This window comes from Pseudophryne corroboree, chromosome 4, assembly GCF_028390025.1.
Source record: "Pseudophryne corroboree isolate aPseCor3 chromosome 4, aPseCor3.hap2, whole genome shotgun sequence".
NCBI classification, from domain to species: domain Eukaryota; kingdom Metazoa; phylum Chordata; class Amphibia; order Anura; family Myobatrachidae; genus Pseudophryne; species Pseudophryne corroboree.
The window spans coordinates 487,234,219-487,250,009 of NC_086447.1; the positions used below are offsets into that span (position 1 = coordinate 487,234,219).

At 43.4% G+C, this 15,791-nt stretch overlaps 1 protein-coding gene across 5 annotated transcripts in view; it reads left to right on the forward strand.

Moving 5' to 3' along the window:
• ARMC2 (armadillo repeat containing 2) overlaps nt 1-14,142 on the forward strand; it is a 502,181-nt gene extending 488,039 nt beyond the window's left edge. For all 5 annotated transcript variants that reach the window (XM_063917083.1, XM_063917082.1, XM_063917081.1 and 2 more), the window contains 2 exons: nt 7,271-7,431; nt 7,975-14,142. In XM_063917083.1, the coding sequence (XP_063773153.1) occupies nt 7,271-7,431; nt 7,975-8,129 (316 nt within the window). In that variant the 3' untranslated portion in view covers nt 8,130-14,142. The remainder of the gene's footprint in view (nt 1-7,270; nt 7,432-7,974) is intronic.
• The last annotated feature ends 1,649 nt before the right edge of the window (nt 14,143-15,791 follow it).

Genomic DNA, 15,791 nt, shown 5'->3' on the forward strand with positions numbered 1-15,791 from the left:
GCGCGCCATTGCTCCCACACACAAGCGGCACTACAAGGGTGCAGGGCGCAGGGGGGGCGCCACGGGCAGCAATATACCTCATGTTTAGAGCCTGGCAAAGTGGTATACAGTGCATAGGCACTGTATACAGACCCCCGCCAGTATAATAATGTAACTATCTAGCGGGACTGAAGCGCGCCGATAAGGGGGCGTGGCTTAGCCCTCACCACTCTATCCAGCGCCATTTTCTCCTCAGAGATGCTGGCCCCGCCAAAACTCTGTTGCACAGCTCCCTGTGTAAAACGGGTGGGGGAGCACAGTTGTTTAGTGTAAAAATAAAGCTCTAGGAGCGTGTTGTAGATGTGTTGGTAAACGTTTTATGTGTTTTCCCTGTCAGATACTGGGATCTACCCATTAGAGTCAATCTAATGTCGGTGGGTGTTTAGTACACGTGTGTTGGCATGTGTGAGTGCTCTACCACAAACGGCTATGGGAATCCCTCTGTCGGCACCGCCGACTCCTGATGGTACTTTATTCATGAGATTAAGTGTCAGCATGTCAGCAGTTGTAAGCTTTTCCAAAAGAAAAAACTATATGGGAGAGACAGACGTATGTGGGTGACCCTGTCGGCACCAACTAATATGACTGGGTATAAATTATTATGATAATGTGATGCAATTTGAGAAAAAAAGGCTATACCTGTATATATTTGTATATATGTATAATTATGGTACGGTTGCATTGATCTGTAGCTCGAGCACAGACGTGGTAAGTGGGGGCGTAATATTAAAATTATGTATATATTTCCCTCAGACCCCTCTGGGTCGCAAAAGATGTTATTTTGCCCAGTTACTACTCCCTGTTGTCGACACGACTACTATGTCTTATGTCGACCATAATGTTTCCTGATTAGATCCACAACATCGACATTCAGTACATGTTCATACACATTAAGAACGCATTATTATCCCTAGGGACCCTGCTGTTCCTGACAAATATATATATATATATATATATATATATATATATGAGTTATGTATATAGGGATATACGTGTGTATATGTGTATTTAAATGTGTATATTTATACAAAAATTTTTTATAATGAATGCTGAAGTAAACTTTTCCTTCTCATGTGCAGGTCGCTCTGTTCGATAACTCTAGGTCAGCCGTGAAAAGATGGTTTGAAATCATCACGAGGATTCCGAGTGTTTATTCTTTTCCCGCCATGGATAGAATAAAGTGAGAGTCAACCCCTATTCTGCACGGGGCCCTGTCACAAAGGATCGTTTACAGGAAGCTAAGTGATATTTTAATTATATGCTTTGATTATACTTGCATTGCATGCGCAGGGGGGAGTGATTGTATTCAGGAATGGTCGGTTACTTGGTCATCCGATATAATTACCCTGAGGAGTGATGTGTTACTCCTTGAGTTGGGTCATCTCTAGAACATTGCAACATACTACCGTGCGACTACAAGGGATGGGACTCTTGGGTGCGCGGGCCACTTCCATGGCGGTCTCGGCTAGGAGGGCGTTGTGGATTTACCAAAGAGATGCAAATGCTGAATCCGAAAAGAAGTGGAGTCTCTTCCCCATGAAGGGAAGCCTGGTTGGTGATGGCCTTGTAAATATGCTCTCGGCAGGTGACACGGGTAAGTTTATATTTCTTGCCCTATGTTCCCTCGCAACGGTTGGTGACGCATTGTTGTAGGATGCAGTCGGATAAGGATTCCCCTTTCTTTGCAGGTAAAGGAAGGTAAAATAGGTAAAAGGTCAGCTGCCTTTTCAGGTTCACAGGTGCAGAAATCATCCATTCTTTCTACCACGTCCATAGTGGGACGTTGGGTCTATCTTGCGGGGGCCCACACAGGTGGGACCTCGTCTAAAACTCTTCAGTCCGTCCTGGAAAGGACATGGACCAGTGAGTTAAGGACAGAGTCCCTAGGGGGACATACAGGAGTTCCAGACGTTCCCCTCACTGATTTTTTCAAATAAACCTTACCGATCCTCCTCATGACAGGGAGGTAGTATGCGACGCAATACAAGAGTTGTGTCTGGATCAGATCATTGTCCTGCTGTTCCGGTCATAAAAGAAGAAGCTGTTGTTCAAGTTTTTTCGTGCTCCCGAGGCCGGACGACTTGGTCAGATAAATCCCAATTTTTCCTACTTAAACTTCATGAGGAAATCTCTCATGGCAGGGTTCTCCACTCTGGAAGTGGAGTAAGGAGGTCTAATTACGGTTTCTTCCCCTTTAGGCTTACCTGAGGTTTGCGATTCAGGATTGTTGTTACCATTTCACCAAGGTGATGGCAGTATGATGGGTTTCCTTCGTTAGTAAGGAGTCATATTTATTCTGTACTGGATCGCTCTCCGAATTATGGAGAGATCGAGAAGCCAAATGGTGCGAAACGTTGTTTTCTCCTTGACCGTTCTTTAACAACAGGACTTGCCAGAATCCCTGTTGGTCCCAACGACATGGTGATCGGCTTGGGCAATATTATTAGAGGCAATACTGAGAAGAGTTTATTTGCTTAAAAAAAAAAAAAAAGGGGGAAGCTCTGAGAATTCAGAGTCTGGCAGACCTGCAACGGTGTCAATCCGTTGATACAGTAAGTTGCTGAAAAAAGATGATTGGGGCCTACGAGGCCATTCAGTGGGCAGGTTCCAGGCCTGAGTGTTCAGCGGGACCTGTTGGACAAGTGGTCCGGTTCCCACCTGGGATAATAATGGTTTCAAGACCAGTATGTTGCTCCTGTGGTAGCGGCGCAATTCTCACTGAGGACAAGTGTCATGTTAGGATACTTGTCGCCCCATTAACGGTCTACAGTTAAAGTCCGTTTATAACTGTTTTCTATAGACAAGAACCGGAGAAGAAATGGCAGTAGCCAGAAAGATTTTCCGCTGGGCGATGAAACCATTTACGCGCTCTATCAGCAATGTTCGTTCCAAGAGTGGACAACTGGGAAGCTGACTTCCTCGGCGGACACGTTCTCCGTTCAGGAGGGTTGAGTCTTCATCAAGCGTTTTTTCACGGAAGTGATAAGTCTTTGGAGAATTCCGAAAATAGACAAGATGGCATCTCCCCTTGACAAGAAATTTCAGAAATTTTGTTACGGGTCGGGGGTCCCCTCAAGCATTAGCGGTGGATACCCTGGTGACACCGTGGGTGTTTCAGTCAGTCTATGTGTTCCCTCCACTTCCACTTTTTCCAAAAATGTTAAAAGATTATAAGAGAAACAAGAGTTCAGATTATCCTCCTTGTTCCAGACTGGTCAAGGAGGGCTGGTATCCAGATCTTCAGCGAATTACTCATAGGAGATCCCTGTCCTCTTCCTCTGCGAGAGGATCTGTTATGGCAGGGGCCGTGTGTGTTCGTATACTGACCGCGGTTTCCATTGACGACTTCGAGATTGAACGTCGGATTCCAGCCCGGAAGTGTATTTCCAGTGAGGTCTTCCCTACTCTTTTTCAGTCAGAAAAGAAGTAACGTCAAAACATTACCACCATATTTGGGGGGAAAATGTTGTGTCTTGGTGTGAATCCAAGAAGGTTCCTACGGAAGAATTCCGGTTGGATCATTTTCTCCCTTCTTTTCTTACAAGATCGTGTGGAGGTGATCTTTGGTTGGACTCGATTAAGGTCAGATTTCAGCCTTATCTGTTGTATTCCAATAAACAATTGGCCTCCTTTCCAGGGTTTAATACTTTCGTAAAAGGAGTTTAACACATCCATCCTCCATTTGTGCCTCTGTGACACCATGGTATCTTTACGTGGTGTTGCAGTTTCTGCAATTTCTTTGGTTGAACTTTTCAGTATGGTTCAGTTGAAATTTCTCACTTGGAAAGTGGTCATGCGCTTGACCTTGGCATCTGCATGGCGGGTGTCTGAGTTGGCGGTTTGGTCTCAAAAAAGCCCTGTTTAATCTTCCAGGAAGATAGTTTCTGCCAAAAGTGGTTTCATCGTTTTCCCTTGAACCAACCTATTGTGGTGCCGGTGGCTACTGACGCCTGGGTGACATCGGAGTATCTCGATGTGGTCGGAATTTTGAAAATTTGTGTTGCCAGATTGGCTCAGATCAGGAAAACGGAGGATCTGTTATCCTATATGCTCCCAACAGGGTTCCTGCTTCCAAGCAGACTATTACACACTGGATCTGAATTACAATTAAGCTTGCTTGTTTTACGGCTGGTTTGCCGTTGCCGAAATCGTGAAGGCCCATTCTACCAAGAAGGTGGGCTCATCCTGGGCGGCTACCTGAGGGGTCTCGCTTTATAGCCTTGCAGAGCAGCTGCTTCGTCGGGTTCAAACAATTTTGCAAATATATTCTGCAAGTTTGATACCCTGGCTGTTGAGGCCTTCTTGTTTGGGCAATCGGTGCTGCAGAGTCATCCGCACTCTCCTGCCCATTCTAGAGCTTTGGAATAGACCCCATGGTCCTTTTGGAGTCCCCAGCATCCTCTTGGACGTATGAGAAAATAGGATTTTAATACCTACCGGTAAATCCTTTTCTTTTAGTCCGTAGAGGATGCTGGGCGCCCGTCCCAGTGCGTACTGTATCTGCAGTTATTGGCTATGGTTACACATGTTGTGTTTCCTTTCAGTCAGTCTGTTGCTGACATTATTCATGCCATGGCATGCGGTATGCTATTATTGGTCGTGTTTACACACAGGTTGTGTTACAATTTCAGTCAGCATAGTGCTGTATATTTATTCATGCCGTCGGCTGGTGTTCTATTGAATGCCATGTTCTGCGGCATGTTGAGTTGTGAGCTGGTATGACGCTCACCGTGTTTAAACAATAAATTCTTTCCTCTTAATGTCCGTTTCCCTGGGCACAGTTCTATAACTGTGGTCTGGAGAAGGGGCATAGAGGGAGGAGCCAGTTCACACCCATTCAAAGTCTTATAGTGTGCCCATGTCTCCTGCGGATCCCGTCTATACCCCATGGTCCTTTTGGAGTCCCCAGCATCCTCTACGGACTAAGAGAAAAGGATTTACCGGTAGGTATTAAAATCCTATTACATTTTTGTACTTTTTTTTATGGTAAGAAGGTGAATATACACAGGGCAATTTCAACGTAGGGGCCAACTGAGCAGATGCCCAGGGTCCCATGATTTTAGGGGCCTTTAGTCAGTGCTGGCTGGGCTTAGAGGCATTGGCCCCTCTGCCTGTTGCCACTGGAGCTTCTTGGGTGTTTTGCACAGGTTGCTGTTAAACTGCCCTGAATATACTTATTAGTAGATATCTAAAATGTCAATGTAAGTTAAACCGTCTTTTATTAATGCTGAAATAAGGGTCCCTGGTGATGTGCTACACTTCCCAATGTTAATATATTAGCTAGTATTAGAACTTTAGAATGCTTCCACTGAATACAAATCACTGTGTAGTGTCTGCATACAATGAGCCTTGGGCCCTCTAACAAATACCATAAGGAAACCGTTTTAACGTTATGCTTATTCTTATGAGGGCTTGCCTTAAATTTCAGGGTTATTGGGAGACCATCTGATTTACTGAGGAGCCCTTGGTACTTCATAATATACTTGACCCTGTGATGTGAGTGCTCAGCGTACTGGGGACAGTGCCCCCCCCCCCTTGTTGTGATCCCTTCTGTCATTACTACTGGCCTGTACACAGGAGGCTCTGCTGCTGACATGGGATGCTGAGTTTCTCTGCTTGTACATTCTGCTTTATTGCAGTATAAGTTAATTTCACTGATAAAGTTTGGTAGCTTTGGGTTCCTCAAACTCATCTGATCATGAAATATATAAAGTGTGTTGTGTAAATTGCGGCCTTGTGTTTTTGGCTGCTAGTGAACAGTTTTTGACCCATGAAGCTGAAGTTGTTATGCCCTGCAGAAGTTTTACCACAGTTATTTCCCTTTGTTTTCTTGTTGCCTGTATTGTAACTTTTTATGTTCATTTTCTATAATTGTTATTATTAATAATAATAATAATAATCTTTATAGAGCACCAACACGCAGTGCTATACAAATTGTTTAATCATTCGCAGGTCCCTGCACCAGTGATCCTTACAGCCCAAATACTACACAAACATACACTATACAGTTAATTTCATCATTATTAACACTTAACCCTTAATCAGTAGTGTTTTGGTAGTGGGAGGAAGCAAGCACAAGATTTTGCTTTAGCTAAGCATATATTTTGGTTATTAAAGAGGTTTACATTAAAACATAGGATTATTGTACAGTATATCAGTCACCCAATCCAAGCGATTTCCACACTTATAGCGGATTTGTGTTTGCACCCTCCTGAGTTGCAAACGAAACACTGCACTGAGTGGGGCTTTCTGCCCTTACTGCAGCCGCTATGAGCGCAGTAACCCATAGCTCTGGGTTAGACCTACTTGCGCAGTAGACTCTGGCACTATCCTGAAAGCATCAATTTCCCCATTCCCATTTCCTCCATTGGTATATAACTGCTTCCTTTTCTATTTACAGTACTTCACAATGTTACGAAATAGGTTTATGTGCAGACTCCATGTGGTCTTCCTTTGTTTTAATATATACCTGAGATCACACAGAGCTTCATTGTAAAGCAAAAAAACAAAACCTGATTTCTTTTCTTTAAATAACATTTTTAGATTATACCAAATTCAACATAAATATTTATTTGATTTTTATATAATTCAAAGCACAGAAGCTACAAACTAAAGCACAAATAGGGTGTCATAACATACACATTGTATCCTAACACATAGGTTCTGAAACTCAGCCTAACAGACGGATTCAGTTGAGAGCGGGAAATTTGAAATACCCTGCAGGTTTTTCCCGCAACCGCAGGATTTTCCTATTCAATTGCAGGAGTGAAAATGAGATGCTTGTGGATCTTTTATAATGAATCAGCACATCTGTGCTCCTGCTGGGTGACCTGGAATACGTAAACTGATTGGAGTCCTGAGGACCGAGTTTGGGAACCATTGTTTTAACAACCAAGCGGACAGCTTAGTAGATCTATAATGTTCTGTTTCCGGGATTTCAATGTTAATTCTTCAGTGGGCTATTTTAGTAACCAGACTAGTAGTCCCTAGTGATACATCGTTCTGGGTTTTCTATAATTTTACACCTTATAACCAAGATAACATACATCAGATTACAGAACAAGTAATTCTCTATTGCAGAGGTTCTCAACCTCAACACTTTTTACGTTTTGTGTCACTTTTTCCTTTTTATGTTTCTTTGGAAGCAATTGTAAGGAATAATGCATGGATAGTGTTATGGGGTTTCTAAGATGAAAAGTGGCATCATAGTAATAGATCCTTTCTGATGCAGGCTGGTTGAGTGTTTACAGGACTTTGGCTGCTGGGACTGGCAGCTGGCTGGCTTGGTCTGTAAAGCTTTGTGGAATCTCATGGAGAATATTACAGACACAGGACTGTATCTTGGAGTGGAAGATATCAATGCACTTTTGGACCTTTTGTCCTCTCTTCTTGGTAAGACAATAGGTTGGATTTGATACCTTTTCCTGTAGCATAAAAACACATGTATAGTAGTTTTATATGTAACAGTGTGTGATTAATGTCTGTTAAATGTGATATGGTCCCAATAGCCCATTAAATAATGGGAAGGGTGGACCTGTACACACACCTTTTTGCTTTGCTTCAGTTTTGATGTTATCTGCTGCACTCAGTAAAGTACAGTTGGGTTCAGTCTGAACTCTTTATAACACTCTTAAAGCGAGGACAGAATACAAAGTGTGTATGAGCCCTAAAGATGAATAATTCTATTGCACCTTCTAGATTAATTGAAGCAACTTGAAACCCAATTGCTTTTTCCCACCATCTTCCGACGTGGAATATGGCTGATCTACTATTGGGTTTATGAAGCAAAGATCACAGTATTGTTTCACACTAAGCTCTTGAATATTTTACATATCTATTTGCTTTAATAAAACTACTAATAATCGCAGTATATTAGATTTCTAGGTTCCGTATAGTGACATGCTATTGTTATATTTTGTGTTTCTTCTCTTCAAGATGAGCAAATTGTACTGGATTGCAAGTGGGATGTTGATTTAATGGTGTACCAGAGAGAATGCTGGGAAGTGGAGTTTAAACCTGTGGCTTTACGACTCCTAGACAAAATCAGCAGCCATTATTCATACTTGGAACCCTTGCCTGGGCCAGTGTAGTCTCATTGGACGTTTCCATCTGTATGCACACTGAATCAACTATGCTGATGCCCATATGCCTTCATACTAAAATATACTGTTATGTAAGTGTATAGTAATTTATTAAGTACAGATCAATGAGCTGCAGTGTAAATTACATGTATGTACAGTTCAATGTGATCATTCTTTGTGTTTCCTTTTTTTCAAGTGTTTCTAAAATCAAAATTCTATTGAAAAATGTAACTATGTTCCAGCAGCGTTACAACCAAACCCACCAACATTCCAGAGTTGGAAAATCATCCAACATCCTCAGTTCACCAAACCATACTTGAGGAAATTAAACCTCACCCATTTCAAATGAGACCAAAGCAGTTTTCTATGGGCTATTCAGCGTGAATGTTGAAAAACTGGATGGGTATGCCTATACATGTAGCACTTTATTTTCTGCAGTCAGCAGCACGTCAGTCTTCTGAGTAGTGCAAAAAAGGAATTGTAGATTACAGTACCTGTCATGACAAATAGTAAAAATTCACCAGTGAATCTATATACTGTAAATCCAGTTCACTAGTACCGCAAACAGTGTCATTCTTGGCTCTTGTTCCTAGTTAATAGGCTAAATATGGTTGAGCCCTTGGGTGTAACAATCAGGGTGACGTGGATAGCAACTGCTACAGAGCCCAGCAGCATTTACATGTGCTGTCCTGAACCATGTTCCCGTCTGCCATCTCGTGGTAGTAACACATCCCTCCTCACCTCTGTAATAACACATTCTACCACCCCCTCCCCCCTCTGTAATATCACATCCTCTGCTCTCCCAATACCCTTCACACCCAGTAGCAGCACTTCCACTGCTCACCCCCATTTCTTGTATCAGCCCATCCTCTGCTCTACCCCTCTACCTCTAGCAGAACCTCCCCCCCCCCCCCCGTAGTATCACATCTTTCACTCCTCCCCCCTTTATACCAGCACTTCCTCTTCCGCTCTCTCCCTCCCCCTGTAGTAGCACATCATCCCTCCTCATACCAGCACATCCTCCTTCACTCCTCCCCCACCCTGTAGCAGCACATACTCCGCTCTCAACCCTATAGCAGCACATACTCAGATCGTTCCCCACCCCCTATAGCAGCACCTCCGCTCTCATCTCTGTAGCTGCATATTTTCTTCTCTGTAACACCCACCCCATCATCTCTGTAATAACACAAACTCTACTCCTTGCCTGTAGCAGCATGCTCTCCTCTCCCCCTCTGCAGTATCACATCCTCTGCTCTCCACCCTGTAGCTACACATACTCTGCTGTCCCTCCTGTAGCTGAACATTCACTCCCCTCTCTCCCTCCCTCTGTAATATCACATTCTTTGCTCTCCTAAACCACTCCCTACCTCTTAGCAGAACATTCTCCACTCTTTTCCTCAGTAGCAACATATCCTCCACTCACCCCACCTAGCCTTCCCCCTGTAGAAGCATATCTTTTGCTCTTCCCCCCCTGTAGAAGCATATCTTTTGCTCTCCCCCCCCCCCCTGTAGAAGCATATCCTCTGCTCTTCTCCCTGTAGAAGCATATCCTCTGCTCTTCTCCCTGTAGAAGCATATCTTTTGCTCCCCCCCCCCTGTAGAAGCATATCCTCTGCTCTTCTCCCTGTAAAAGCATATCCTCTGCTCTTCCCCCTGAAGAATCATATCCTCTGCTCTTCTCCCTGTAGAATCATATCCTCTGCTCTTCTCCCTGTAGAAGCATATCCTCTGCTCTTCTCCCTGTAGAAGCATATCCTCTGCTCTTCTCCCTGTAGAAGCATATCTTTTGCTCTTCCCCCCCTGTAGAAGCATATCCTCTGCTCTTCTCCCTGTAGAAGCATATCTTTTGCTCTTCCCCCCCTGTAGAAGCATATATTTTGCTCATCCCCCCCTGTAGAAGCTTATCTTTTGCTCTTTCCCCCTGTAGAAGCTTTTCTTTTGCTCTTCCCCCCCTTAGAAGCATATCCTCTGCTCTTCCCCCCTGTAGAAGCATATCCTCTGCTCTTCCCCCCTGTAGAAGCATATCCTCTGCTCTTCCCCCTGTAGAAGCATATCCTCTGCTCTTCCCCCTGTAGAAGCATATCCTCTGCTCTTCCCCCTGTAGAAGCATATCCTCTGCTCTTCCCCCTGTAGAAGCATATCCTCTGCTCTTCCCCCTGTAGAAGCATATCCTCTGCTCTTCTCCCTGTAGAAGCATATCTTTTGCTCTTCCCCCCCTGTAGAAGCATATCTTTTGCTCTTCCCCCCCGTAGAAGCATGTCCTCTGCTCTTCCCCCTGTAGAAGCATATCCTCTGCTCTTCCCTCTGTGGAAGCATATCCTCTGCTCTTCCCCCTGTAGAAGCATATCCTCTGCTCTTCCCCCTGTAGAAGCATATCCTCTGCTCTTCCCCCTGTAGAAGCATATCCTCTGCTCTTCTCCCTGTAGAAGCATATCTTTTGCTCTTCCCCCCCTGTAGAAGCATATCTTTTGCTCTTCCCCCCCGTAGAAGCATATCCTCTGCTCTTCCCTCTGTGGAAGCATATCCTCTGCTCTTCCCTCTGTGGAAGCATATCCTCTGCTCTTCCCCCTGTAGAAGCATATCCTCTGCTCTTCTCCCTGTAGAAGCATATCCTCTGCTCTTCCCCCTGTAGAAGCATATCCTCTGCTCTTCTCCCTGTAGAAGCATATCCTCTGCTCTTCCCCCTGTAGAAGCATATCCTCTGCTCTTCTCCCTGTAGAAGCATATCCTCTGCTCTTCCCCCTGTAGAAGCATATCCTCTGCTCTTCTCCCTGTAGAAGCATATCCTCTGCTCTTCTCCCTGTAGAAGCATATCCTCTGCTCTTCTCCCTGTAGAAGCATATCCTCTGCTCTTCCCCCTGTAGAATCATATCCTCTGCTCTTCCCCCTGTAGCAGCACATCTTCCACTCTCTCCTACCCCACACCTGTAGCAGCACGTCCTCCCAGAAGCACATCCTCCATTCCCCCTCATTGTAGCAGCACATCCTCCATACTCGCACCACCCCTCCTGTAGCAGCACATCTTCCACACCCCCACCTGTAGCAGCACTTCCTTCGCTCTCAACCCTTTAGCAGCACATCCTCCATTCGCGCCCCCCCCCCCCCAATACCAGTACATCCTCCACTCTCGTCCCTGTAGCTGTATATTCTCTCCTTTTTTCTGTAACACCTGCTCTGTCATCTCTGTAATAACAGAAACTCCCCTCCCCACCTGTAGCAGCATTTTCACCCCTTTCCCTCTGTAATATCTCATCCTCCGCTCTCCTCTCTGTTGCAGTACATTCTCCCTTCACCATAACTGCACATTCTCCACCCTGTATCAACTTATTGTCCCCTTTCATCCCTGTAATAACACTCTCCCACATCCTTAATAACTATTCTACCCCAGCTGAAAATTGGCACCTATCCAGGTCCCAGCGGTGTGGGCATACTCACTACACCTTTTTCCTTTTTTTACTGCGAGTTGCATTAGGACAGTAGATGTTCAGGGCACCTTAAGTGGTGCCCAGATTCCGAGTTAACGGTAGAGTTGCAGACGTTATGTAATGGTGTTGCATTGTGCTGGTCAGATACAGCGTCAGCATTGTAGGACTGGATGGGACTGCAGAATGGCGGCAGACAGGTCTGAAAGAGCATGAGAAGATGGCAAGTATGAGGTCAGTTAACTTGTGGGGATAGACATTGCAAGTGCAGTACAAAATATAGAGACTGAGGAGGGGGAGAGTGGCAATAAAAACATACAGATGAGTCACAAGAGCACAGGACATACAGATGGAGGTGTGGGGGCACAATACAGAAATAGAGAAATTGGGGCTTCAAAATACAGGACATACAAATGAGGGAAGGGTAAGGGCACAATATGGGGGCATGCAGTTTCTTGGGGAGACGTGGTTATAGCACACAATACAGAGCAAACAGATGAGAGCACAATACATATTTGGGGGGGCACAAAACAAGACAGTCAGGTGGGGAAGCATGTGAAGGGTCTGATGAACCTAATAGGAGGCACGTGGGAAATAACTGGGGAGACTATTTTTCCACATTTGCTCCTCATGTAAAAAGTTGGCTAAGCTCTGAAGTTATACAGGGAGATTCTGATTTACAATGAAGCTTATCGTTTCAGATTTGCTGCCAGACTAGCCTTACTGATCTGAAGCACCAGCCAAGTAGCCACACTGAAATCCAGCATTCAGCACAGTGAGAACCGACAAAATGTGTGTCAGGTATACTGTAGGGTGACCCACAACAGAAATAATGCAGTTTTTCTGTCACAATATCCTCTTTCTGCTTCATAGGGGCCACTGAAAATGGCCTTGTGGCCCTATGTTACATAGAACATAGAATTTTATTATTATTATTATTACCAGTTATTTATATAGCGCACACATATTCCGCAGCGCTTTACAGAGAGAATATTTAGCCATTCACATCGGTCCCTGCCCCAGTGGATCTTAGTCTATATTCCCTACCACATGTACACGCACACACATTCATACTGGGGTTAATTTTGTTGGGATCCAATTGACCTACCAGTATATTTTTGGATTGTGGGAGGAAACCGGAGTAACTGGAGGAAACCCACGCAAGTACGGGGAGAATATACAAACTCCGCACAGGTAGGGCCATGGTGGGAATTGAACCCATGACCTCAGTGCTGTGAAGCAGTAATGCTAACCATTACACAATCTGTACTGCCGTATTTTATGGCATATAAATAGTAAATACCACATGGCCCATCTAGTCTGCCCTAAATATATGAAGAGTACTTGCACACACTTACACACTAGGGTTAATTTTCTTTTTTTATTAAGAGACCATTAACCTAGCATAAAATTTTTTGGATTGTGGGAGGAAAACCGCACATACTTCACACAGTTAGGGCCATGGTGGGAATCAAACTCATGACCTCAGTGCTGTGAGGCAGTATTGCTAACTATTACACCAGGCATTCCCAACCACGGTACTCAAGGCACACCAACAGTGCAGGTTTTAGTGATATCCAGGCTGCAGCACAGATGGTTAAATCAAAATAACTGAGATACTAATTAAATCACCTGTGCTGAAGCCTGGATATCACTACAACCTGCACTGTTAGTGTGCCTCGAGAACCGTGGTTGGGAATGCTTGTATTACACCATCCATACTGCCCAGGTCATATAAATCTCCATTCAAGTACCCGCTGTGAATGTTAGTGCCGGATAATGTTATCAGTCATTTTATGCTAGTAGAGACTATGGCTGACCTAAAGGGGCCAGGCATTCGGAGCAGCCCTTTTGTAGCAAGCTTAATGAAGGATACTGTAGTACTTCAAAGGGTCTCCGGAAAGGAAATCTACTGTATGCAGGAAACAATCTTCTGTTGAATCTGAATTGCTATTAGTGCTGTAACTTTTTTATAGCTTATCTTATGTCATAGTTTTAGCATAACCTATCAGGTGTATTTTTGGATGTAAAGAAAATCATAGTGCAACTCCTTGCTCAGTGAAGAGCTACTCCCAGATTTGTACATTTATTCCACAAGATTAGCTCTTTAGGGGGGCTATAAAAGATGATTAAAAATGTTGTGCTCCATTGTATTAGTACCAAATCAGCAGTGAACCCCCATTAGTTCGTTCTTTTACCACTTGCGTAAGATCAAATGGGAACAGGTGGGAAGTTTTTTTCCCAAAAACCTCCATATAAATTGTTTCTGTATTCATACAAGCAGTTCTAAGGGAAAGTACTGTATGACAGATTGGCAGTGCAAGGCCAGAACAAGATGTCCTTGCTGTAGAAACTTGCTCAGTGGTGCGAAATACTTTTATTGCCGCCCACAACACAGAACAAACACTCATTTAGGATGATAACTGTATGATTTGTAACTTCGTCAGCACCACAAGCGTCACCATGTTGGCCGCAGCTGGGTCTCTCCCAAATATTTCTCATGTTTTATGATCTCATTTGCAGCATGGTTGAATATTGAGGTTTTATAAATCATTAACCCAATGTTAATAACACCAACTAATAAACATACATTTACTTTGGTGGAACGGTTCTTTGTTACTTTTTTACAAATGTTCAGCAAAACATAATGTGTCGCGTGGTATGAATTGTTTGTATTATGTTAAGAATTTAATGTTATCAAAATATTTTCTTTTATACAAGTTATAATTTTTTATCATCAGCAGTAATCGTTAGACTAGTGTCACTTAGATTTTAAATTACTGCAAAATCAGGCATAATATCTTATCTTATTGGAGAGCTGCATAAAATAGGATACGTGGCTTTCAAAATCTTTGGTAATTGTTGTAAATGGTCCCATTCGGAAGTTTCTTTGTAAAGAAATACGATGTAAAAAATATCCTAATATAATTAAGAGGCGAGTAGATAAAGGGGTTATATTACATGGAGAAGAAACTAAGATATTTACAGTTAAAGATAAATTATTAGAAATTAAGAACTGGACATAGCACTTTTATCCCAAAAAAATCTGTAACTAGACTACCAACATTTAATATAACATTGTTGCTATGATCGCTAGGTCATAACACCTTCATTCATTTAACAATTTTTTTTTTATTTAAAAAAAAAAAAATTGTTATACAATACCTTCATTCATTTGCCTCTTCATCAATACACGGTCGAGTCTTGCGCTGGCTTGGTGGGTATATAAGGTATGCGATAGGCCGTCTGCACACATATCACTCCATGCTGTCATGGGTAAAAGGGGCGATTTATCCGAGTTGCAAAAAGGGCTTTCGGGCCAAGGGTGGCAGTATTTTTGAAACAGCGCAGTTTGTGAATTGTTTGCGTGCTGCTGTGGTGAAGGTGTGTCATGACTTGACAAATGGCACCATTGCAAATAGCCGACGTGGAAACTGTGGAGCACCACGTGCCATTGAGGTGAGAGGTGAATGTCGGCTATGAAGGCGTGTGAGGGCTGACCATCACGCTACAGTGGAGCAGCTCACAGTCACAATTAACCTGGGGCTATCAGATATGTGTCTAAAACGACCGTTTGGGTTGTCTAGCTGCTGTCCGTGCTGCACATTGCGATTACTCTGGTTATTAGCTGGTGGCCATAATAATGGGACTTGTAGTTTAAACCAGAGGTTCCCAAACTCTGTTCTCAAGGCACCCTAGTGGCCCAAGTTTTAAAGATTTCCATAACTCGGCACAGATGGATAAATCAAATTGAGGTATTGAGTCATGTGTAGACAAGCATGTATATACTTAAAACCTGGACCATTAGGGTCTCTTGAGGACAGAGTTTGGGAACATCTTGTATAAAGCATTACAGCTAAGCAGATCTATGTAATGTGACGGCTGCAGAGAATTGCTTTTGTGGCTGAACACTACATAGATCTGCTAAGATCTGCTAAGCTGCCATGGTTTAAACTGACAATTACAACTAACTTCATATAATTAGAATTATTAGGCTTTCTATACAAAAGCAAATGCTCCTGAGTTAGGTGTCTGAACGTGGTGTAGGTAGGGTTGCCACCTCATGCATCATCGATTCCTGGAGATCCCCTCCCCCCCCACCAAGCAATGCTCGTGTAAATAAAATGATGCAGCATATTTATTAAATAATTTACGTACAATCTAAATGAAACAGTGTATCTATATAAAAGGGAATATGATAGTCGCCACTTGGATAAATTATGGGCATTTGGTGCCTTAAAACTAGATT